Raw genomic sequence first — 25,605 nt, 5'->3', positions numbered from 1 at the left:
CCCTTTAATGAAAATAAAAGCATTTTTTCATCCCTTTTTTTACAAGTCACATGGAGATGATAGATGAAACAAATGCCATCCCTTGTATCAGCCTTTTCATCAATTGTCATCTATAGTTAAATGGAAAAAAACTTACTCTGCCACCACCAGAGGGAGCTTAATCGCTAACTGCATACTGTGTTATTATGAAGTTCAATGTTTCAACAGTTACCGTACGTAGTAAGCTTTCCACTGGAAAAAAATAACCACACGGTCTCATGCTGTAATAATAATAATAAAACAATCACCTTGTCAAAGCATCCCAGTTCTGGTGCAGTGACTACTGTTCCCGCAGAACCAGAAGTGTGACCACCCTAACTGGTGGTGCTGCAGAACCGCTGCGGTACCGTAATCCACAGACATAACCTCTGATTACCAGCATAGGAAAAACCAAAACGGGGTCTACGCGATCTACCACATTCACCCCGGCAAGAACTATCACCTAAGTGCACAATTCATGGCTAGATAAGCCTAGAGAGGAGTCGCTGGGTGGGACACTAGCTGATGGATGAGATGGTGTGGTACTTCCTACGCCCACTTTGATTGTAGTAGGAAAAGGCTGCTCCCCCACGTAAAGCTTGACCACTGATTTAGGCAAAAAGTACACTCCAAATAGGTGATAGTGTGTCAGTGAGTGATGCACATACATACGGAGTGTGCCCTGGCCGGTGTTCAGAGACAGAGAATTGAGTGGTGTCGCTGAGGCCACAGCAGCTGTATGGACCATCTACAGCTATAAAGTATAAGGCCTTTTTCACACGAATGATACGGATTGGCTCAGGGTGCGTTCAGTGAAACTTGCACCATTTCGCACGCAAGTTTAGTCAGTTTTGTCTGCGTTTTTGCGTTCAGTGTTTCAGTTTTTTCCGCCTGGGTACAATCGGTTTGATGCGTTTATTACGCACGTGAAAAAAAACTGAAGGTTTCTAAACAACATTTCCTAGCAGCCATCAGTGAAAAAGACATTACATCCGGACTGCATCTGGATTACATCATTCAATGAGACAAATATTCAAAAAGAGAGGCAATTGAGAAGGAGGCAAATACTTTTACACATCACTACGTAACAATCCACTTCCATTGTGTGAACAGACCCTCAGGGCGTCTGACATCGTGCGTTGATTGATTTCTTATAAGGCCTCTTTCACACGAGCGAGTTTTCCGCACTGAATCCTGACCCATTAATTTCAATTTGTCTGTGCACATAAGTGTGGTTTTTTTTCACGCATCAGTTCTGCGTTGCGCGAGAATTGCAGCACGTTCTATATTCTGCGTTTTTCACGCAGCCCTGGCCCCATAGAAATGAATGGGGCTTCATTCAGTGAAAAATGCAGAATACAGAACATTCTGAGATTCTCGCGCAACGCAGAACTGATGCGTGAAAAAAACCACTCATGTGCACAGACAAATTGAAATGAATGGGTCAGGATTCAGTGCGCACAATGTCGGACGCCCTAAAGAAAGGTCTGTCCACACAATGGAAGTGGATTGTTACTTAGTGATGTGTAAATTTGCATGTAGATTAAAAGTGCTTTTTATCCAGAGCAAAGCAATGGATCAGTAACCAAAAGGTAGCTGAGCTAGCTCTTCAAGCCTGGTTTATCAGTGAATTTCCTGGTCACAGGCTCCCTTTAAATGGAACCTGTCTGACAATGTGAAGCAGACTGTAAGGTCTCATAAAGCATGTTGTCACTCTCTAAAGAGATTCAAAGATGTCAAATAAAGTCTGTCTGGAAAGTCTTGAAATATGTCTGGAAAGGGTTACGAGCCATTATCCACAAACAGATAGAACTTATAAGACTGGTCAACCTTTCCAGGAGTAGCTGATCCAACAAAATTTCACCAACGGTGCAACTCTTACAGCCAGGAGGTCACAAAAAACCCAGACTAACATCTAAAGAACTACAGGTTTCACTTGCTTCATTGTAAGGGTTTTCTGGTTTTCATCCAGCATCAAAATAATCATTTATGTCGCTGTAATGTTAGAATGTATTTATTTTACCTTTTATTCCTTCCATCTTCCGTTGGCCTGTTGTCACATGACCGTGTCCATGCAGCTTTTTCTTATTTCCTGTGATGTAATGTCCATGGGGCAGAGACATGGGAGTGTCTTTGGTGGGTGGGAGGAGCTATAAACTAACTGGCCGTTGTTGGGGGCGGTGCTGGAGCTGTGGTAGAGGAAGGAGAAGTGCATCATGGGTTTGGTTGGATGCAGCAAGAGGAAGTGCTACATACAGGATGGAAACAAAGCAGAGGGATTCATTTACATGGTGAAAACAGGTTGGAGAGTCCACATTGGGGAAAAAAACATGGGGAAGAACTGCATGTGGTAAGCAACTCTGAGCAGATCTGTTAAAATCCATAGAAATCCTAAAATAAACCTTTAAGTACAATCTGCACAATTCCTCAATAAGAAAAACACTGAGCGAAAAACAGCATCCATGGGAGACTTGCTAAGCACAAACCACTGCTGACCAAAAAGAACACAAGGGCTCGTGTCGCACTTGCCAAAAAAACTTTTGGGATAATATTCTGTGGACTAATAAATCAAAGGTGGAACTTTGTAGAAGACATGGGTCCAGTAACATCTGGCGTAAAGCTAACATTCCACCATAAGAACATCATACCAACATGGTGGTGGTAGTGTGATAGTCTGGGGCTACTTTGCTTCCTGTAGGACCTGGACGACTTCTCATAATTGACGGGATCATCAATTCAACTCTGTCAGAATATCTTGAAGAATGTCTGCTCCTCAGTTCGTAATCGAAAGCTCAGGCGCAGTTGGATTTTGCCGCAGCACAATGATCCAAAAACACCCACGCAAGTCCATCTCTGAAAAGGAAAACTAAGGTTTTGGAGAGACCGAGTCAGAGACCTGACCTGAATCTCATTGAGGAACTCTGGCAAGACCTTTTAATGGCCAGTTCGTGCTCTGAAACCCTCCAATTTGTCCAAAATTAAAATTCTGCAAATGGAGTGGGCCAAAATCTCTCTCATGGTGATGTAAATGACTCATTGCAATTTATTGCAAACATCTGGTTATGATTATTACCGCCAAGGGTGCCACAATCCATTATTAGTTTTTTTTTTGGGGGGGGGGCAATTACTTTTTCACATAGGTGATATAGGTTTTAAATAAATCTTTATCTTCAGTAAATGTAATGATCATTTAAAAGCTGCATTTTCTGTTTTCTCGTGTTGCCTTCATCTTATATTAAAATTCATTGGATTATCCAAAACATTTCAATGTGACTAAGTAGTCAAAAGAAATGGGGCGAGGGACAGATACTTGTGCACAGTGCTATATTTCGAGCTCGAAACGCAGGAATTGGCTACATTGAGTGAAAATGGGGTGAATTCTCAGCAGGGCAAACTGCAAGCCAAAGGCCAGCCTTGGAAAATGCATGTCAGGTTTTAATCCATCATGTGAATATACCCGAAGATTGAAAACAACAATGTGGTGTTCAAGGGTGGACATTCCCTTCGAGGCAGTAATATCATTGATGGAAATCAGCTCTTTTCTACCCAGTTATTAAATATTCACTTAGAAGTCGAATGAATTGTGTCCAATATCTTGGTTTATTGAATCAATTAAAAGTGAGTCAATCTTTCAGGCGAGATCGAGTTTAAAATATTCTGTTTTTAAACATTTTATGTAATAAGATTCTGTTCTCTCCAAAGCTGACTTAACTTTGTTCTACAGTAAAGAAATTTAATTATAATTTATTACATCAATGTCTGGACTTCATTACCAGCGAGAAGAAGTTTCCAGTTCCTTTAGGTCATTGCCACTTGGATGGAGAATTTATGCAGTGACAAGTAATAAGGATGTTGGAGAAATTCATATTAAGGAAGAACTGATGTTACAGCCTTGTAGGGTGGAAAGGACCAAAATAGCATTTTGCTTTCTATATTACTATATTTTATATTAATATTCTGGGCAAATTTTCATAATTAGTGAAAAGGAGCTACTAGGGTCAGGTAACATACTGAGGCTGTCAATCTGTCCATCTGGTCCTTAAAATTCTAATTTCCAATATACGGCTGAAGAAGCACCTTCCAGACTTCCTGTGCGCCTGTCCCACAACGTGTACTTCTAAATACTGAGAGCCCCCCTGCTTCATCCTGGACCAGTAAACTAGGAAGTAGCTGAAAGAGAGCCTGCAGCCCCCCTACTATTATATGCCGAGTGCATACCTGGGGTGGGAAGAGAAGGAAGCCTGTGAGTTGTAACCTCAGCCAATAGATCCGGAGCAGCAAGCGATGCCAGAGGAGGGGATGTAACGCACAGCCTATACAACTCTATTGTTATGGCTTCTTTACTAAGTTAAGGCCCTATTACACTGTCCGATTTTTGGCCAGTTCATAGGATAATTCCCAATATCTGGCTCATATAATCAATTAGCGGATTGTCTGCTAATGGGCACGTTTTATCAGGATGACCGATGCCGATTATCGACCGCACATCTCTCTGGGAATTCTCTCTGTGTAATCAGGGATGTGTTTCTGATAATGAATTGAACACAATGAAACTACCAAAAAAGAGGTATGTATAAAAATTGACAGCACTCAAACTAAATGAAAACTATATATATGTTGTTAGAACAACGCAGCAAAGCTAAAAACCATGAAATACAATGGGGGACATTTATCAATGTGTTTATGCCACAATAGTGCTGTAAAAAAGTCAGCAATTATGACCTATGTCCTATTTCTACCATAATTTTGCCACTTATTTGAGCTTCTCGCCTTAAGAGCCCCACTCATATCGGCACTAACAAGTGACTTTGAGTGGAGATACAGGTGGGGCTCTTGCCCCTATCCCCCTCGGTCGGACCACCAGCTTTCCGCTATATTTAGGTGACATGGTTTCAGTATGTTTTTATGGACTTATTGTTTATTGTCTAATACTTGGTCATCCCTTATTCCTTTCCTATTTTATTTCTTTTGTTTCTTGTGCCTTATTTACAGGTGAAACTCGAAAAATTAGAATATTGTGCAAAAGTCCATTTATTTCAGTAATGCAACTTAAAATTAGAATATTGTGAAAAGGTTCATTATTCTCAGCTCAAAGTGTCACCCTCTAGTCAGCTAATTAATCCATACCCCATGAGCAAAGGGTACCTGAGGGTACATGTCGCCGTACTGCATATTGGGGCACATTTATTAAGACCGGCGTTTCAGACACCAGACTTAATAAGGCCCTGCACTGGCGGTGGATCCGCCGCAGTTATGTAGACAGGGGTGCACCACCAATGAGGCCAGGTGAGGCGATCACCTCAGGCAGCACCAGCTAGGGGCAATATCGGGGTAGTAGAAGGGCCATGGGCAATGAGCGCTTTTATTGTGGCAAAAGGGGTTAGGTTAAGAAATTGGCATTGGGGGTGGGTGCCGTTTCAGTTTTCGTCTCAGGCAGCAGAAAGGCTATGTGCACCCCTGTATGTAGTGGCATGGATCCACCACTACTTCTAAATGTACGACATCTAAAACAGGCTTAGAAAATGGTAAATGAGACGTGCCTGCCGGACCGTTCCCTTCTCCGCCCACATTTTTTTAGATCTGGCGTGAGCAGGGAGAAGTCGCAGATTGTTGTGCAAATAACCTTTGCTTTGCAATCTGCACCAAAAAATATGCCTAATATAGGCCTATTTCTGTTTAATGAATGACCCCGTTGTCTTTTTTAACTTTAGAAAATTGGGACTGCAGGATCAGACTACACAACGTTTGTAGTCTGTAACCATGGAGACACATAGGTCTCCATAGCAGCTGTAGGCACAATCAAAGACATGTTTATATTTTTCATTTGCCCTATTTTGTTTCATTAGTTTGAAGCGCTGACATTTTTTATACATACTTTTTTTTTCTTTTGGTTTTGGTCTATATGGTTATTTGAAGTAAGTTTGTTACAGCACCCTTGATATTGTATGGTGGTGCCCGCAGTGGAGGAACGACTTTGGTTGCAATCATTCTTCCCACATTCAGTTATAATCGTGAAACAAGCACTGATGGATATGTTCTCCTCCAACGGTGCTCGCACTGCCTGAATATAGGGCAGTGTAATACCACTCTAATTCTTCCTTAGTGCTGTGTTATATTATTGGAATACTGATAATTGCTCAGCTTTTCATATAAGGACCCTATTAAACTGTCCGATCTTTTTGGCAGGATGAGGACCGATTGACGATAGACATCCATTGGTGCTCGTTTGCTTCGGCCTATTACACTGTAAATGAGCTACCACATTCATCCCTCCCAGTCTAATCATAATCAGCAGACATCCCTGATTACACATGGAGATGTGCTGCTGATAATCGTATATCTTTCATTCTGATGAAAGATGCCAATCAGCCGACAGGCAAGCACTTGCTCCTTTACCGGCTGATCGACATCATGATCGGGAACGAGAGTTCCTATGGACGCTTGTTACCAATAATTAGCTTGAAACGCACTCAGTCTAATTGGGCCTGAAGTCTCCAACTTGTCAGCGAGTGACCTTTTACCATTTCTGAACATGAGCATAACTGGATAAGTGTCATTTGGGAGACTGGTAAAGCCACGTATGTGACCATTCCTGTAGAAGCTATAATGGTGACCATTTGGTCTCCACTTGCAAGGCTTGGCTGATAGATCTCTTATGCAGTAATTATTAAGATCTAATCTGTGATTTATTACCTCTCATTTTTATACAGGTCTCAAAGAATTATCTCCTGCACCCCTTAATCTGAAACGTCTCAGTAAGGACACTCTGGCTATTGAACCCGTTCTCATAATTATATCTCCCGGAGCCGACCCGTCCCAGGAGCTGCAGGAGCTTGCCAGTGCTGAAGTTGGGAGAGAATGCTATCGTGAGGTAAGTACACAGGCACTTCTGACTAGTAAATCTACTTGCCACAAATGACACTACTAATACCTCACTAGACAATCATTAGTTTCCTGTTCTTACTAACTGTACGACTGCACTGAGAAGCAATTTGAATGGATTAGTGGTCCACGTTGGCCCCATAGATTTTGTATTGGAGCAGCAGTGCACATAATCGACCACCACTCCAAACTTTTTCTCACTGGAACAGTGGACTCAGGACCTTCCGCTGTTCTAGTCATCAGCCATTCTGTTTTTTTTCATGTGTACTTTGGGCAGGTGATAAATGTCATTTGTGGAAAACAATTTAAAAGAGGACCTTTCACCGCTCCTTACAGGTCTGTTTTAATATCTTCATGCATTCCCCATGTAATAACAATTCTGGAACATCTATTCTTATGTCTGTATGTTGTACCATTCCTTTATTATTTCTACTAGAAGTTATGAATAAATTGCTAGCAGTCTGCAGTAAGGGTACAGCGGGGTGGTAACCACTGCACAGTCTGACTCTATCCAATCAGTGCTGCCATTGTCAGACTGTGCAGGTACACACCCCCAACTGGTTACCACCATCTGTGCCCTTACTGCAGACTGCTAGCAATTCATTCATACATTCTAGCAGGAATAATAAAGGAATGGTTCATCATGTTAAAGATGTGTGAATTTTATTCTATATTTTGTATCTCTAGGACTGTAATGAGTTAACTTTTTCTTTTCCGAGTGCCTTCCTCCCACCCCTCTCTTTGTTTCAAGACTGTAGAAGAGAGGGGGGCAAAGAGCTGTGCTGTGAGAGGTGTCTGGTTTCTCATCTTTCTACAGGTGTCCCATAGAGTGTGATGGAATGCGTAAGCCAATCATATGGCTTGATGATATGTATATATTATCCACTGCCTATAGAGAAGCACCTCTTTGAAGTGTCACATATGACGTATGCAGTATTATTGTTAGAATAGAAGCCATTACAAAATGGCGATGGTAACCAGATGTTTACATTAGTTCACATTCCAAAGTAGGGCCCAGTGCGCAGATGCAGGTGTATTATCTTCTCTCTCTTATCTCTTCTTCCTTTTTGACCAATGAAACAATGTTTTATGCTTCAGTGAGGACTGCCCTCTTCTGAAGATGTATATACGCTTCCCCCATGTAATAAAAGTTAGAGATTGCATTGACCATCTATGTGTCAGCGTCTAGTCTCTCAGCCACGCGTGGATATTAACCCCTGGGGGGGGTACATTGATTCGGAACACCAGAGTGTATCTAAAATGCCCTAATTTAGGGCGTCTTTATCAATCATAGTCATAAGAGTAGATGCTCCAGAAGTGTTATTACATGGAGAATGCATGAAGCTATTAAAACAGGCCTGTCAGCACAAGGGACAGGTCATCTTTAAAATCAAACTGTATGACTGATAAAACACAGGTCAGTATTGTTCACAGACAGGCCCGGCTGATACCAAGAATTGTCTGGGCTGTAAAAACATGATGGACTAAAAAATATTATTAAGCTTGGTGCTCAGAGCAAAAACTGCTGTATTTTAGATACCGTATCTCTAGTGACATAGAAAATTTTAAAAAAATAATCTCCAAAAATTCCTAAAAAGAAGTTGAACATAAAACCCTAATTTTAACAATAGGGCATTTTTCTGATGACACATTCCCTTTAAAAAACATTAAATAAACTATTCTCACGTCGCCGATCACCCGCCAGCTCCATTCCAACACTTCCCAAGTCCCCTACTGATCTCTTCCCCCTTAACAGAGGAAAGTGACTGCTCAGCCAATCCGCTTATGTTAGGCTAAACAATATGGCCATGGTAATTTGCCATTTGTGGCAAAGTTCTTCCATTTCTAGGTCCCACATCCAATCATGTCCACCGGCAAGAAAGGTATCTGTGAAAGGCCATTGACATAACTGTGTCCCAGAAGACACTACAGGTGACTATGCTCCTTTTTGGCCTGTGATCGGCACATGTCTGGTACCCAGCTACAACATCGTGCAGTTCCAGTTTGCAGACCATGTGCATGGATCCTGCAGCCTGTCTCACCTATTTATTTGACCTGCAGACACACATTGTACTTTTCTCTCCAAGTAAATATTGTACAGGTATAGATTCATACATAAGCCCTGTGAAGTTACGGATTTGCTTGGCCTACGAGGTTCTCTGGAATGATGGAATTTCTTTGTAGGTGGCAATGGGTCAAGGCCAAGCTGATGTGGCCATACAGACGCTGAGGGAATGCGCCCGGGAGGGAGAGTGGCTGTGTCTGAAGAATCTGCATCTTGTCATCTCTTGGCTGCCGGTCCTGGAAAAGGCGAGTCCAACAAAAATAACTTCCAGTCGATGATGATATATATATTTTTTTCATTTTTCCTGGCTGATTTCTCATATTCATTCATGAAAGTACAGTTTTAATCATAAGAAAACATTGTGTAATCCTGTAACATGTAGCGTAGACAGCTCTGAGATACTGATGTCTACTGCAGACAGCACAGATAGTGCCGAGATTTCACCGCAAAGCCATACATCAGCGTGCCATGCATACACACATCAGAATAGGGCGATTCTTTAAAGAGAACCCATCTTTGTCGTAGGCATTTCTTATATAGACAAAGTGAATACAAGGCACTTAGTAATGTATTGTGATTGTCCATATTGCCTCCTTTGCTGGCTGGCTTCATTTTTTCATCACGTAATACACTGCTCATATCCAGGGGCCAAGGCCACCGGTGCAGCACAGACACGAGGTGACCGGGACAGCGTGCGTACCTGTGCGTGCTCCCACGGTCCTGGCCACCAGAGACTGGCTTAATTCATTTTTCCATTGCATTATACACTGCTTGGATCCAGGGGTTACGACCACCCTGCAATCTAGCAGTGGTGGTCGTAATTGCATACTATAGGAAAAAGCTGTGGCCTGGACCATGGGAGTGCACGTAGGCTGGCACTTTTTCCTATAGTGTGCAAGCACGACCACTGCTGATGGATTACAGGGTGGTCGTAACCCCTGGATACAAGCAGTGTATAATGTGATGGAAAAATTGAACGAAGACAGCAAAGGAGGCAATATGGGCAATCACGATACATTAGTAAGTGACTTGCATTAACTTTCTCTACATGATAAATGCCATTTGCTTAAGTGAGTCAACCCCTTTTACCCCTTTAGCCCGCTCCCGTCAGGTAGAAAGGACAGCGGAATCAGCTGATAGTGCTCTTTATGTAAGCCCCGCATAAGTAAATAGGAGTTATGGAAAATGGCGTAACACATCAAACTATACTATTACCGCATCTCACATGTGACAGAAGCAGCCTAGCTCACTGTGCTAGACTGTGTTCATAACTCCCAATCACATGTATGGGAATTACAGAGCCGGACTGCTCGTCTGATGCCGGCTAATGATTGGAATGTTTAACGGCTGTTTCAGTAATTTCCATAGAAGTGAATGGCAATTGCGGTGCGTCCACCCTTCATTCAGTCCCCACCTGGATATGGCAGCCCAGAACCCTTGTTCTCCACATAGGTGAGGGTCCTAAAAATTGGGACCTGCAACTTTCAGGATAAAGGACCCAGATAAATTTGCATCTGAACAATCTAAACATAAAGAGGGCCACCCCCTATACTGTATGCCCCTATAAATGATACAGATGGCGGCTGTGTTGCCCCCTACTTCTCTCTGGATCATGTAGGCACAGGTAGCATGTCCTCTCTCACAGTAACTATTTATGTGCAAATACTGCCCCAGTCTGTCCCTGTGTGGTTAGTCTTGCTGCAGATAGTATGTCTTCCATGTATATTATATGTGTGTGTGTGTATATATATATATTAGCAGAAGGACCTGGCTTTGCACGGGTATATTTCATCTATTTAATTGAATGTGTGTGCTGTTAAAAGATATCGACAGTATCCCCCATAACGTGACCTCCACAGCATCCCGCCCCTTAGCACTGACTCCCCCCCCCCCCCCCCCCACAGTGCCCCACCTCCTTAAAATGGGACCTCCACAGCAGCCCACCCCCCTTAACTTTTACTTTCACAGCAGCCTGCCCCTTGACAGTGACCTCCACAGGGGACAGTCCCCTTAATTGTGACCTCCACCAGCACCTGCCCCTTTAACAGTGACCCACAGTACCCTGCTGCCTTAACAGTGACCCACAGTACCCTGCTGCCTTAACAGTGACCCACAGTACCCTGCTGCCTTAACAGTGACCCACAGTACCCTGCTGCCTTAACAGTGACCCACAGTACCCTGCTGCCTTAACAGTGACCTCCACAGCGGCCTGATAGTCTATATATCTTTATATACATGTTCATTGTGCACAGACTAAGGACCTTTTTTTCTATCATTCAACAGGAATTAAACACTCTGCAACCAAAATCTACTTTCCGTCTCTGGCTTACTGCAGAAGTGCACCCAAAATTTACACCAATACTATTGCAGTCCAGTCTAAAGATAACCTATGAGGTAAAGCTGTTATTAAAGCACTCTTGTTTTTTAGGTAAAGTTTATTTAAAGGGACACTGACAGGCCCAAAAAGCATATTTAGGTAGATATATGACAGTACAGGTCTTATAAAGTGTATTAGAATCATCTAAGTATCCCTCCTGTCCACCTTATAAATACAGTAAAATGAAGTTTTATAACCTGCTTGAATCGTCTTCATTCTGCCCAAGGGGCGGCGTTTCACCTCAGCTTGCGCCCAGCCAGCCGCCCCCAACTGCCGTTTGAAGCGCCGCCCCCAGCTCATCAATATTCACTTCGCTGGGCGGCTACTCTGAAGCGCTGCTCTGAACTGTGCCCGGCGCATGCGCATAAAGCAGAGGCTGCATCGGCCTCTGAGAATCAGACTGTGCGCAGGCGCGATGCGATCCTGGCCAGTGAGGGTGCCATGCACATGCGCTGAAGATGGCCGGGGACACTAGTAGCCGCCCAGCGAAGTGAATATTGATGAGCTGGGCGGCGCTTCAAACGGCAGTTGTGGCGAGGCTGGCTGGGCGCAAGTTGAGATGAAACGCCGCCCCTTGGGCAGATTGAAGACGATTCAAGCAGGTTATAAAACTTCATTTTACTGTAGTTATAAGGTGGACAGGGGGGATACTTAGATGATTCTAATACACTTTATGAGACCTGCACTGTCATATATATACCTAAATATGCTTTTTGGGCTTGTCAGTGTCCCTTTAAATTTTCTTCAACCTATAATTTAATAATTCTCTCGACATGCTCAACCTCTTTTCTCAAGATATTTTCTGCAAACACTGCATGCAAATTCAAGTTATATGTATATGTTAGAGGTTGAGAGCGCGTGTTGGGTTTCACCTCTACACCATTAAATGACATGCTAATTCTGCAGGTCAGTACGATTACAGCGATACCAAATGTATATCTGTTGTGGTATACTACTTTTACAAAATTAAAGTTTTTATAGTTAAAAGGATCTTATCAGTAGTAATAAGTCAGAGCTATTATTTCTTAAAGATGTTTCACTTGGAATCTGACTGGCTGCATGCGGAAGAATTCTTGTACAAGTCATTGTGAGAAAGCCAGTTGGACACGGAAAAATTCTCATAAAGTCATTTTAATTGAGAAAGTCCGTTAGATCCTGGAGAATTCTCTTACAAGTCGCTCTAATTGAAAAAAGAAAAAAAAGCCAGTCGTATGCGGGAGAATTGTTGTACAAGCCATAATAATAATCTTTATTTATATAGCACCACAATATAAGGGGGTTCGGGTACACAGTCATAAAATAACTTATCGGCAAACAAGTTAACAATTAAAACAACATGAATGAGGGTCCCAAGAGCTTACAATCTGACACAAAAGGTAACAAGTGCTTGTTTTGTACAATGGTCCGGCCGTCTTAACACAAAAGGGGAGTACATCTAACTTTACATGAGCCGTCACCAGCCGATATCTGTAGTAGTGCTTCTGAGTGCATGGGGTGTGGTAGATATCTGATAATGAATCAGGTTCAGAAGAATGATTCTAAAGGGGGTGGGGGTGAATGGAGGAGAATTAGATTAGGGGATGTGGTAGGGTAACCTGAAAAGATGTGCTTATAGGGAACACTTAAAACTATGGCTGTTCGGAATTAACCCAATTGCTTGGAGTAGGGCGTTCCAGAGAACTGGTGCAGCTTGAGAGAAGTCTTGGAGACAGGAATTAGAGGTTCGGATTATGGTGGATGTTGTAAGTCATTGGCTGAATGGAGGGCGTGGGTAGGATGGTAGACAGAAATGAGGAAAGAGATGTAGGGGGTGCAGGACTGTGGAGAGCTTTGTGGGTGGCAATGAGCAGTTTAAGTTGAATCCATTACTGTATGGGCAATCAGTGCAATGACTGGCACAGGCGGAGGCATCAGAGTAGCAATTAGACAGATAGAGGAGCCTGACTGCTGCTTCCAGGATAGATTGGAGAGAGGAGAGTCTACAGTAATCAAGGCGGGAATAGATCAGGGCAACAATGTTTTTGTTTCCACAGTAAAAAGGGGCAGATCTAGAGGTGATTATGAGGTGTGGGGGGCATGAATTTGAATATAGGGGGGTAAAGGAAAGATCAGTGTGAAACATAACGGGCATGCTGCCTAGGGGTTCTGGTAGTGCCACACACTGAGATGGAGATATCAGGTATAGGTAGGTTGGTAGATGGGGGAAAACACCAGTAGTTCAGTTTTGGAAAGATTCAGTTTCAGATAGAGAGAGGACGTGATGTTAGAGACAGTAGACAGACCGTTCTGTAGGACGGCAGGAGTGATGTCACGGGAAGAAGTATATAGTTAGGTGTCATCAGCATAGAGATGGTAGAGAAAACCAAAGAGGAGAGGACCTAGGTCTGAACCCTGAGGAACCGTAATAGCAAGAGTGAGCGGAGAGGGAGTGGAGCCAGCGAATAATACACTGAAGGACAGCCAGAGAGATAGGAAGAAAACCAAGGGAGAACGGTGACCTTAATGCCGATAGATTGGAGCATGGTGAGGAGGTGATGGTGGTCTACAGTGTCAAATGCAGCAGTGAGATCGAGGAGAATTAGTAAAGAGTGTATGCAGGAGAATTGTCGTACAAGTCGTTCTAATTGAGAAAGCCTGTCAGATGACGAGCTAAACGTCTTCAAGAAGAAGTACAAGTTCAGTTATTCTGACTTATTACTACTGATATACCATGACCTGGATGAATGAGAACCATCACAGACTTAAAGGGGTCTTTTTAATATTTGTGGAGTTTTTATTTTTTATTTTTTTATTTTATTTTAATAAAGTTTTTCTTTCGGCACCTGCTTTTTATGGATTGCACTCACTCCAAACACTCTACTGTAATGTACATTTATCTCGCATGTCGGGAAGAGGTTAAAGGGTATTTTTTAGGAGTTAAATACTGATAAATTATCCGAAGACCCCCACTATTTACCTGATGAAAGGGGCTGCAGCTCTCAGGTGAGCGCAGCGTCCTCTTCCTTGCCCTATGGTGTCAAGTCCATCGATCACATGGCCCCTGTATGCAGCTCCCTTCCATTCATATGAATGGGATTGAGCTGGAATACCAAGCACAACGGCTATTTAAGTCTGGGAAAACCCCTTTACGGATCTAATATGGAGTCTGTATTTATTTAGGGCGTCTGACGTGTAGTTATTTTGGGGTCTGAGTGTAGTTATTTAGGGGTGCTGGATGTTGTATAGAATGGCAGTATATGGAAGCAAACAAGTCAGAGGGGTGGGAGGTACACTCAAACATTTTCACTGTGCCCACCAATGTGTTAAAACTGCCAGGTTTTTGTATAGGTACCTCAGGGCAGTACCCAGTCATTGAGGGAAGGTACATTTCTCCTAGAATCCTGTCATATGTGTCATAGGCTCCAAGGAATGTGTAGATGGTAATGGAAAACTGGCTAGTTTCTCTGGAGAACCAGAGAAAAGGGTCCTAGAGCTGGATTGGGGAACAGTAGGGTGGGCTCACAATCCCTAGTCCATCTCTGCCATTAAGACTAGTCTCCTGTTTAATTAGCTGCAGCAAATGCACAATAAGGAGCAGACCCAGCGCCGGAGCCCCCAGTCATGGGGGGGGGTCTGACCTCTAAGCCTTGGACATTGCATACTGTCTGTAATGACAAGTGTCCTTGTATCTCCAGTGCCAGGTAGGAAGACCCCTGCTGTAGTTAGTTAGTGCTCAGACCAGCAGGTTTGGTTTTTCTGTTGTTGCCTGAAACGTAAAAGGTTTTATGTTAGTAACTAGGCTCGAGCAAATGGAGCTTCAGATCAAAGGCCCAAAGTCGATTAGTTAAAAAACGTTGTTTGTAATGCTGTTTCTGTACAGTATTGAAAAGGGCTCTGTGTAGGCAAAATTCGTTTTGGCCGAAGTCGCGTGAGACTTCGGTGAATTACTACTGTAGGGATAAATCTGTGTATTTAAAATAATTTTAAGATCGGAATCCAAAGTAGGCTTTAGTACCGAGGTACCCACCAGTACCAAATCCCACTTCAGATTCCTATTTTTAAATGTTTTTAAAGACGCAGATAGGAATACCGTAGTCATTTACCGAACTCTTGCGCAACTTTGGCCGAGACGAAGTTTGGCTACACAGAGCCTGTACATTTTAATGCTGTAATGGAAACAAATTGACTTCGGCTCTATGATCCGAAGCTTGATCCGCTCAAGCCTATAAGTAACCTGGGGACACTGAAAATAAAATACAGGCAAACGCCGTTTGGACTTTTACTGTTGTGTCCCTTTCAATATCTGTGGTAAAACCTGCTTTGCCTACCATTAGTTTATTCACCCACAAAAGCTCTCCTCCTCCTCCTCCTCGTTGAAAGCGCTGCAGCCTGGAGTGGCGAGTCTACAATAGACGTCTGCTCTGGAGGAGTCAAACATCTGAGGGCTCATAAATAATGACACAACCACTAGAAAATCAGGCGGAGAGGCGCGGGGCTGTGTTAAGCAGCTGGTTACTTCTTCTCCGGCTGATAAGTGTTTAGAAGTGTGTCTCTTACATAACGTGTCTATTCAGGGCACAAAATACAGTTGTGTTCATCTCTGGGAAATTAAGGGCTTTGCCTTTCATTTATTTATTTATTTATTTTTGCTTAAGTATTATACTGTATTTATGACAAATTGCAGCTTGTTACATTGGACACAGTATAGCTTTAGCAAAAAGCCTATAATTGTATTCACTTCAAAGCGGCTTTAAAATGCTAGTCAGATAAAATATACCGTCAGTGTATGCTTAATGCCGCAGATCTGGAGGAGTACGCAAACCTAGGAGTGGTGAATTACCCAGGAATATACAGCAAATACAAATCTATCTAATATCGGTCTGTCATCTGATATCTATCTATCTGTCTATCCATCTCATATCCATATATCTGATACATATATATGAGATATATAGATAGATATCTCCTATATTTTCAGGATAGGCCATCAGTATCAGATAGGTGGAGGTCCAACTCATATCTACCTATCTATGTATCTATCTATATGCTATCTAGCTAGTTATTATCTATCTACCTATTACTTATCCATGTATCTCTCTCCTTTGAACGCTGTGGACTCCTTATTGTTTGCCTTGAGCCGTCTACCTGTACGCTGTCTACTTAGGAGCAGTGATGCAGCGTATTTCAGCTTTTCCCCATGGGGGGAGATGTTATGTATATGGGACTGTATGATGGGGCTGGGGGCAGATGTGATGTACATGGGACTGTATAATGGGGACTGGGGGTGCTGATGTGATGTACATGGGACTGTATGATGGGACTGGGGGGGGGGCAGATTTGATGTACATGCGACTTTATTATAGGGGCTGGGGGAGGGAGATGTAATGTACATAAGACTGTATGATAGGGGATGGAGGGAGGAGGGAGATGTGATTTACATGAGACTGTAAGATGGGGATGGACGGGAGATGTTATTTACATCGGACTGTATGTTGGAGGAGGCTGAGGAGTGATGTTATTTACATCGGACTGTATGTTGGAGGAGGCTGAGGAGTGATGTTATTTACATGGGACTGTGTGTTGGAGGAGGCTGGAGGAAGGGAGGAATTTTATTTACATGGGACTGTGCATTGGAGGAGGCTGAAGGGAGCGAGTGATTTTTATTTTTACGTGGGACAGTGTGTTGGAGGAGGCTGGAGGGAAGAAGTGATTTTATTTACATGGTACTGCAGTGAAGGAGGCTGGAGGGAGTGATTTTATTTACATGGGGCTGTGCGTTGGAGGAGGAGGCGGCGAGGGAGGTGAAAAATCTTTGCTAGAGAGAGTAGAAATAAAGAAGTTCATAGTCTTGTACATAAAAACAAACTATGTATGCTCTCTGGAGCACTAGGCTGTGAATGATGATGTTTTCCATAGCATCACCACGACGGCAACACAAGGGGATTGACCCCTGACCTCTGTAGGGGCAGGAAGCAGAGAAAGATTTAAATACACCCCTCCCACCAACACCAGTGTTTCCTGTCCCTACAGAGGACAGGGGCGGAGAAAGGTCTCCTTGTGTGCCTTGCGCCGGGGAGATGAGGATGATGTGCACCTTAAACACCATTTCTACATGGTGACTCCCTGCCCTCCCGCGGTCCCCGTACTAACGCTGGGCAGGGAGTGTATTGGGAGTCCTCGCTCCGGTCTTATCGGGGGCCTGCTCCCGGGGCTGCTGTCTACCGCCTGCACTCCGGTAGTTCCAGCTGGGTTGCGCGCCCAGCGCCGGCGGGCACTATATAAATTACGTCACTTCCGGCGCCGGGATGACCTCACCGGAAGTGACGGAGGCGGCGCATATTCCGCGGGACCGGAAGAAAATTTGAAATCTTCTCCTTCCCCCAGTGTTCCTGGCTGCGGTGAGTTGTTGTCTCTCTATCCCTCCAGGATATCTGAACCGGAGCACTCAGAAGCCACTGCGCCCCCTGTAGGGGAGATTTAATCCAATGTTTTTCCGTTTTTTTGGCCATATGTGGGAAACATTGGGCTTCTCTATATTTCTAATGGGGCTTTATTGCCCTTAGATTTCTAAAGAGGCACAAAGGAAACCCAAGAAATCCTCCAAATGCATTTCTTGCTTTAAACGTTTGCCTGACGACTACCTAAAAAAGTTATGTGGTGATTGTATCACCAAGATTATACGAGACGAACAACCATCTTTAATAGAAGAGTTCAGAACCATGATACAGGAGGAAATTAAATCTTCTTTGGCATCTCTGTCCGGACTACACAAAGATACCCCTTCTCAGGCTCAGCCCCCACACAAGCGCCCAAGAATAGGGGATTCTTTTTCATCTGAGTCAGATGAATTTGACGGTGCCTCTTCCTCCAAAGCATTGGAGGAGGATGACAGACAATCTGAACGGGATATCCATAGGGGTAGAAAAAGATTTTAGTTTTCTTCAGAGGATATGCCAGAATTACTCAAGGCAGTCAGGGCAACGATGGGTGTAGAGGAAATTCTACCAACCCCTTCTGTTCAGGAGGAAATGTTCGGTGGACTGCGTGTGGAAAAAAACGAAAGTCTTCCCTATTAATGAAAACATTAAGGGTTTGATATTAGACGAATGATCTGATCCGGAAAAGCGTCTAGGAATCTCCAGAGCATATCAGAGCCGTCTACTATTTGATCAGGAGGAAGCCAAAATATTTAATATGATTCCTAAAATAGATGCTCAGGTAGCAAAAGTCAATAAAAAAAACTCTCTACCCCTTGAAGACTCATCACAACTAAGAGACCCTATGGACAGGAAGGCCGATGGTCTATTACGCAGGTCCTGGGAGGTGGCCATGTACAATTTAAAATTCAACATAACTGCTACCTCTGTAGCCAGATCCATGTTTGTATGGCTTTCAGAGTTAGAAAATAGAAAATCGTGTTTCTAATAACGAGGAAATCCTAAGTGCGCTCCCACTCTTAAAATCTGCCACAACATTTCTTGCTGATGCCTCTGCAGAGTCCGTTCGGTTTGCGGCTAAGGACACAGGACTCTCAAATGCGGCTCGGAGAGCCCTATGGGTCAAATGTTGGTCTGGAGACAAGGTCTCTAAATCGAGACTTTGTTCCATACCTTTCTCGGGGGAGTATATATTCGGGCAGATATAGAAGGGTTTCCCAGAGGAAAAGTCCTACAAAAGGAAATATCCCTTTCGTGCCCCCTCTAATCAGAGCAGACCTTACAGTGGTAAAGGAAAAACGAGGCGTTATAGTTACCCCAAAGGAGGAAGGGGAAGGGGTTTCCTAGCCCCATCCCAAAAAGGAAACGAAAATCAGTGACGCCAGAGTGGGGGGAAGATTGAAGAAATTTTTTCCCTTCTGGGAGGAAATCTCTTCAAACCCATGGGCGCTAAAGATTATCAAGTCAGGCTACAGGATTCATTTTTCTACCCTTCCCCCAAGAAGATTTATAGTTTCAAAACTCCCTACTCCAACATATCAAAGCCCAATTTGGGAAGGGGTTCAGGAATTAATATCCAAACACGTAAAAACAGAGGTACCCCCATTGGAAAGAGGGAAAGGGTTCTACTCGACTCTCTTTCTGGTGAAAAAGAAGGAAGGTTCCTTTCGAACCATTATAAACCTGAAGCTCCTAAACAGATTTATTTCTTATCAGAAGTTTCGCATGGAGACATTAAATTCAATCATTCCCCTCTTTCAGAAGGAGTCAGTGATGTGCACGATGGATTTAAGCGACGCTTACTACCATGTTCCAATACACCACAATTCCCAGCAATTTCTGAGGTTTGCAATAAAGGATCACAGGGGCGTTGTTCTCCACTACCAATTCACCTCTCTCCCTTTCGGCATATCCTCAGCGCCTCGGGTGTTCACAAAACTGATGATAGAGGTTGTAGCATATCTGAGGAAAAAAGGATTAACAATCTTCCCATATCTGGACGATTCTCCTTCCCAACTACAGAAAGACCTGGAAGTGTTTCTTCTAACATTGGACAGACTGGGATGGATGATCAACAGAACAAAATCGAACCTTGTACCATCAACCAAGATCAGGTTCCTAGGAGTTATCCTGGACTCTCAAAAACAGCTAACCAGTTTACCTCGGGACAAGATATCCGACATCCAACGGAAGATCAAGGTATTTTCATCCAAAAGAACCTATTCCATCAGAGACTCAATGAGTCTTCTAGGTGTCCTCACTTCCTGCATCCCATCAGTACAATGGTGTCAAATTCACTTCAGACCTCTACAGATGTGGATACTCAGAGTATGTGACAAAAAAGTTTTCTCTCTAGATCACAGGGTTTCCATACCTCAGAGGATAAAATCCTTACTTCAGTGGTGGAGGATCCACAAGAACTTGACCAGAGGAATAACGTGGAAGAAGATACCTCACACCCAGATCACCACAGATGCAAGCCAGTGGGGCTGGGAGTCGAAGGTCGGAAGAGTTTATTATCAGGGACCATGGTCCAGTTCAATCAGGGGTCACTCATCGAACTACCGAGAACTGAGAGAGGTTTGGGAAACTCTGAAAATTGCAGAATCACAGCTCCGGGGCCGTCATTTAAAAATACTATCAGACAAGACGACAATAAAATACCTAAACCATCAAGGAGGTACAAAATCTATGAGTCTACTAAAACTATCCTTGAAAATTTTCATTTGGGCAGAAATAAACATAGAATCCATTTCAGCGGTTCACCTAAAAGGATCCCTGAATATAGAAGCCTGCTACCTAAGCAGGAAAAAGATAGACCAATCGGAATGGTCCTTGAACAAAGAAATCTTGCAGATGATAACAGACAAATGGGGCATACCGGAAGTGAACCTGTTCGCCTCTCTGGAAAATTCAAAGGTCCCAACATTTTGTTCCCTAGACCCCAGGGACAATTTGTGGATCGTAGAAGCCTTCTCCTTCACGTGGGACCAAGCGATGTACTACGCCTTCCCGCCACTTCCGATAATACCAAAAGTGGTACAGAAGAATCATCAGGACGGAGCAAATATCATACTGATAACACCTTGTTGACCGAAAAAGAGCTGGTTTCCAGTTATTCGGAAGATGGCCATCAAAGGTCCTTGGCCCCTTTCAAGGAGGAAGGACCTTCTATATCAAGGTCCAATTTTTCATCCGGAACCGGACTTTCTAAATTTGACAACTTAAATCCTGAAACCCAAATCCTGAAATCACAGGGTCTTTCGGATCCGGTGATCTCTACGCTAAAGGCCTCCAGGAAGAAGGTCACCTTCGCCGTTTATTTGAAGATCTGGAAGAGATTTTGTTCCTGGTCAGGATCACCCTCTCCTAACATATCTGCTCCTAATATACAATCTATTCTAGATTTTCTACAAAATGGTTTCGATATGGGGTTAAGACCTGCTACCCTCCGAGTTCAAATATCCGCATTAAGCTGTTTCTACAACACTGAACTAGCGAATCACAAATGGATCAGAAGATTTATCAGAGCGGTTACCAGAATACGCCTGACGTTAAAATCTCGTATTCCTACCTGGGACCTAAACATAGTTCTCACAGGACCATCACGTCCCCCCTTTGAACCATTAAATGAATGCTCTTTGAAACTAAAATCATTCAAGACTGCTTTCCTCCAATCATTCAAGACTGCATATAAATTCCCTCCAATTATATTTTTTTCTTTTTTGGGATTGCTATGGAGCAATACTTTCCCTTCGTTTTGGTTTTATTCTGATATTATAAAATCCACGGGGTTTCCACCACCTTTCTACTCTTGTATTTTGGAATCACTGGTGTTGGTGGTGGGAGGGGGGTATTTAAATCTTTCTCTGCTTCCTGCCCCTACAGAGGTCAGGGGTCAATCTCCTTGTGTTGCCGTCATGGTGATCTCATGGAAAAAGAATTACCGGTGAGTACTAATTCTGTTTTTTTTGTGTAGTGCGCAGAGCCATTTTGCTGAGTTGGTGTAGTAGGTGGGGAGGTACAGTAAGTAGGGGGCGTGGAACAGCGCTGCTGGGAGGGGCAGTGGGCGGATGCTGAGAGAGCTGCTTCATCACTGCTGACACTCCCACAGCTAGGATGAGATGGAGCAGGACGTGGAGGCTGCATGGGAGAAATGAGAAGTTCTGTTTGATCAAAACATGTTTACAGGTACTCAGTTAGCTTCAGTCTGTCATATCATACTGTAAGCCACTGTAGTGATATATTTTTTTATTTTTATAGACCCGGATAACCCCTTTAAGGTGAGAGGTGAGCAGAAATTGCTTCTGTCTATAATTGTATGAGTTTCTGTTTTTCAGGCTCCTCCTGGATTGAAGAAGAATCTGTTAAGAACTTATGAATCATGGACGCCAGAGCAAATTGGCAAGGGAGGGCTCGCATCTCGGGCACAAGCTTTATTTAACTTGGCATGGTTTCATGCAGTGTGTCAAGAAAGGAGGAACTACATCCCTCAGGTGAGCAAGTGCATGTTTGCCACTTTGCAGATAGTCTTGATGAACGCATCCTACCATCTTGTATATACAGCTGCTAGGCTGATCTCTGTGTATGGTGAGCACTGGTCTTCCCATTATTTTTATCCCAAAAGTCTAGGATTTCATGTATTATCATGCTTTCTGTGGCCTGATTTGGATGATCTAAAACAAGTCAGTGTGGAATGAAGAGGCATCTCGCTGTATAGCTTCCAGCGACCACCTCAGTACATGTAGATCCATGTCCTTAGATTGTGGTCACCCAGACTGGAAACCATTTGGCTGTCTGGCAAACAGAATAAATGCTTCAGGCCCTGTAAAGATTATCTGAGGCTCCTTAAAGTAGTACTCCCACAAAAATGTTTATTCTCTGACCTGTCAGGAAGGTACACAATGTAAACTGTAGCAAAGGTAATCTTCTCATCAGTGACTGTATTTGTGAGTTCTAACCTCCCTTCTATTCCTCAGCTGTGTCATGTGACCAACTCTCTCATCTCCTCCTGACACAGAACAGGAAGTCAGTTACTTTTCTATTCATTCCTATGAGATTGACATTGAGGCTCCCATAGAAATACAAAGAAAACTGGCTTCCTGTCATACATAAGATGCTGTGTTATTTGGAAAGTCACAGTGCTGGTCACATGACACAGCTGAGGATCAGGAGGGAGGTTATAACTCACAAATAGTCTCTGGTAAGAAGATTACCTTCACTACAGTTTACATCATGTACCTTTCTAACAGGTCAGAGAATTAATTTTTTTTGTAGCAGTACTTCTTTAAACTATATGGACACTGCTGCCACAGTGGAATTAGATTTTAAAGGGGCGTTCCTTTCTTAGACATATAAGACATATGCATCGGATATGTCGTATATGTTTCATAGATGCAGAAGCAGTCAAACCGTAGCTCCCATAGAAGTGAATAGAGAGCCTCCTGTCCATAAATTCTCCACCCGAATGTGATGGCCATTGGAATTGAGGTAGGTAGGATCACTGGGGTGGGACTCGCATCTATCAGGCGTTTATAGCATCCCACCTAAAGTGTGTAAGATAGTTATACCCTTTTGCTTTCTTATTCCATGAAAGCATTGCATTTATATTGTTGGAATGTGTCTTGAATGGATATAAGATTCTCAAGAATAACCTTTCATCAGTAACACCTTGCAGTAAGTTCCTCATGTATTTTATTAAACTTAAATTCAATTTTAACCTCAGAGATTATTTAGTTTTTATCCTTTTTATTCAGCTCTGAGCTGCAATCATGTTAATGTATTCCGAGTCCACATGACAATAAATTACTTAGCACCTTAACATTGTGAACCAACCTCATTTATCCTGCAGACTTTGCCTGACACCCAGGGTGAGGAGCGAGGTCCAGGAGGATTTACAATGCCCGCTTGTGAAGTCTATTATCGCATGTAGATTTACCAGGGCTGCAGAGCCTGACTTACCCTGTAATCGCTTTTATGTATGATAACATTTAAAGGGAATCTGTCATCACACAGACCCCTTTAATCACTTAACGGAAATGTGTCATCAGAAAATAACGTTTAGCTCACTTCTTGGTCTGTATAAATCACTTTTTACCAGTCATCTAATTATCATTACAGGCAGGATTAGAATGACCGATATCACCTTATTTACATATATATATAATATGTGACTTGAGAACAGACTGTGCAGTACTTTAATAATGTGAAGCGTTAAAGGGGCATTCCCGTAATGTTAAGTTATCTCCTACCCACAGGATAGAACTGTTAAATCAGTGGAACTCCTACCACTGGGACCCCCACAGATCAAGAGAACCCCATTCATTTCTGTGGGAGTTCCAGAGAAAACTGAACACTGTACTCAGCCGAATGGAGCGGCTGTGTTTAGGCCTGATGGGCCACTCCGTTCATTTCGGGAGGATCCACAGGGTACGAGGTCCCCATTCTCTTTGGGACCCCCCGAAATAAATACCCCCAGTAAATCAGGCTTATATACAGACCAAAAGTTTGGACACCCCTTCTCATTCAAAGAGTTTTCTTTATTTTCATGACTATGAAAATTGTAGATTCACACTGAAGGCATCAAAACTATGAATTAACACATGTGGAATTATATACATAACAAACAAGTGTGAAACAACTGAAAATATGTCATATTCTAGGTTCTTCAAAGTAGCCACCTTTTGCTTTGATTACTGCTTTGCACACTCTTGGCATTCTCTTGATGAGCTTCAAGAGGTAGTCCCCTGAAATGGTTTTCACTTCACAGGTGTGCCCTGTCAGGTTTAATAAGTGGGATTTCTTGCCTTATAAATGGGGTTGGGACCATCAGTTGCATTGAGGAGAAGTCAGGTGGATACACAGCTGATAGTCCTACTGAATAGACTGTTAGAATTTGTATTATGGCAAGAAAAAAGCAGCTAAGTAAAGAAAAACAAGTGGCCATCATTACTTTAAGAAATGAAGGTCAGTCAGTCAGCCGAAAAATTGGGAAAACTTTGAAAGTAAGGGCTATTTGACCATGAAGGAGAGTGATGGGGTGCTGTGCCAGATGACCTGGCCTCCACAGTCACCGGACCTGAACCCAATCGAGATGGTTTGGGGTGAGCTGGACCGCAGAGTGAAGGCAAATATATATGTATATATTTTTTTATTTATTTTTTGTTGTCTACAAAACCAAAGTTTCTTCATATTTACCAGAAATATTTTATTCCTAGGGCTGGACTAAATTCTATGAATTCTCTCTGTCGGACCTGCGTGCCGCTTATGAAATTATCGATCGTCTTTTTGAAGGTGGGTTGTAGCAGCTGGTGTGTAATGTATGTTTTACAAATGGAAATACCACGAGAACTCATCTGTGCGTCTCTTCATATAGAATACGCAGTGATCATTCATGGTTTGTTCTAAGGTGGTATTCATGCTGTTTATTGACTTATAGGCAGGTGTGTGGGTATACTTTGCTTCCTCTTGGATCTGTTCCTGTGTTTAGCTAAAAAAAAAAAAAAAAAAACTGCCACATGTGATTCCAGCCCAGTATATTGCGGTATCTGATGATGACATTTATAATATATCCAAAGTATATTTATTTATTATACTCACATATATAGCGCTGACATAATCCTCAGCGCTTTACAGACATTAGCTTCAAGCTTTGTAAAAGTAACTTTTTGTCCAGCTCACCCAGTCGGCATATGTTATCCCGTGTGCCCGGAGACCAACCCTCAAGTTCCTGGATTTGTAGATGAGATGAAGTGAAAAAAACGATTCCGGCACTATAAATTTCTTCCCATTAAAATCTTCCTCTTTATTGGTTTACAGCATTAGTATGCGGACAGTTTCACAAACAA

At 42.9% G+C, this 25,605-nt stretch overlaps 1 protein-coding gene across 3 annotated transcripts in view; it reads left to right on the top strand.

Moving 5' to 3' along the window:
* DYNC2H1 (dynein cytoplasmic 2 heavy chain 1) overlaps positions 1-25,605 on the top strand; it is a 433,565-nt gene that overhangs the window by 260,977 nt on the left and 146,983 nt on the right. For all 3 annotated transcript variants that reach the window (XM_040426277.1, XM_040426279.1, XM_040426278.1), the window contains 5 exons: positions 6,729-6,889; positions 9,085-9,210; positions 11,249-11,359; positions 22,099-22,254; positions 24,976-25,051. In XM_040426277.1, coding sequence (XP_040282211.1) covers positions 6,729-6,889; positions 9,085-9,210; positions 11,249-11,359; positions 22,099-22,254; positions 24,976-25,051 — 630 coding nt within the window. The remainder of the gene's footprint in view (positions 1-6,728; positions 6,890-9,084; positions 9,211-11,248; positions 11,360-22,098; positions 22,255-24,975; positions 25,052-25,605) is intronic.

This window comes from Bufo bufo, chromosome 3 (genome assembly GCF_905171765.1).
Source record: "Bufo bufo chromosome 3, aBufBuf1.1, whole genome shotgun sequence".
In the NCBI taxonomy this organism is placed as follows: domain Eukaryota; kingdom Metazoa; phylum Chordata; class Amphibia; order Anura; family Bufonidae; genus Bufo; species Bufo bufo.
The sequence above is the reverse complement of the archived record's forward strand: the minus strand, read 5'-3'. Positions and strand labels throughout refer to the sequence as shown.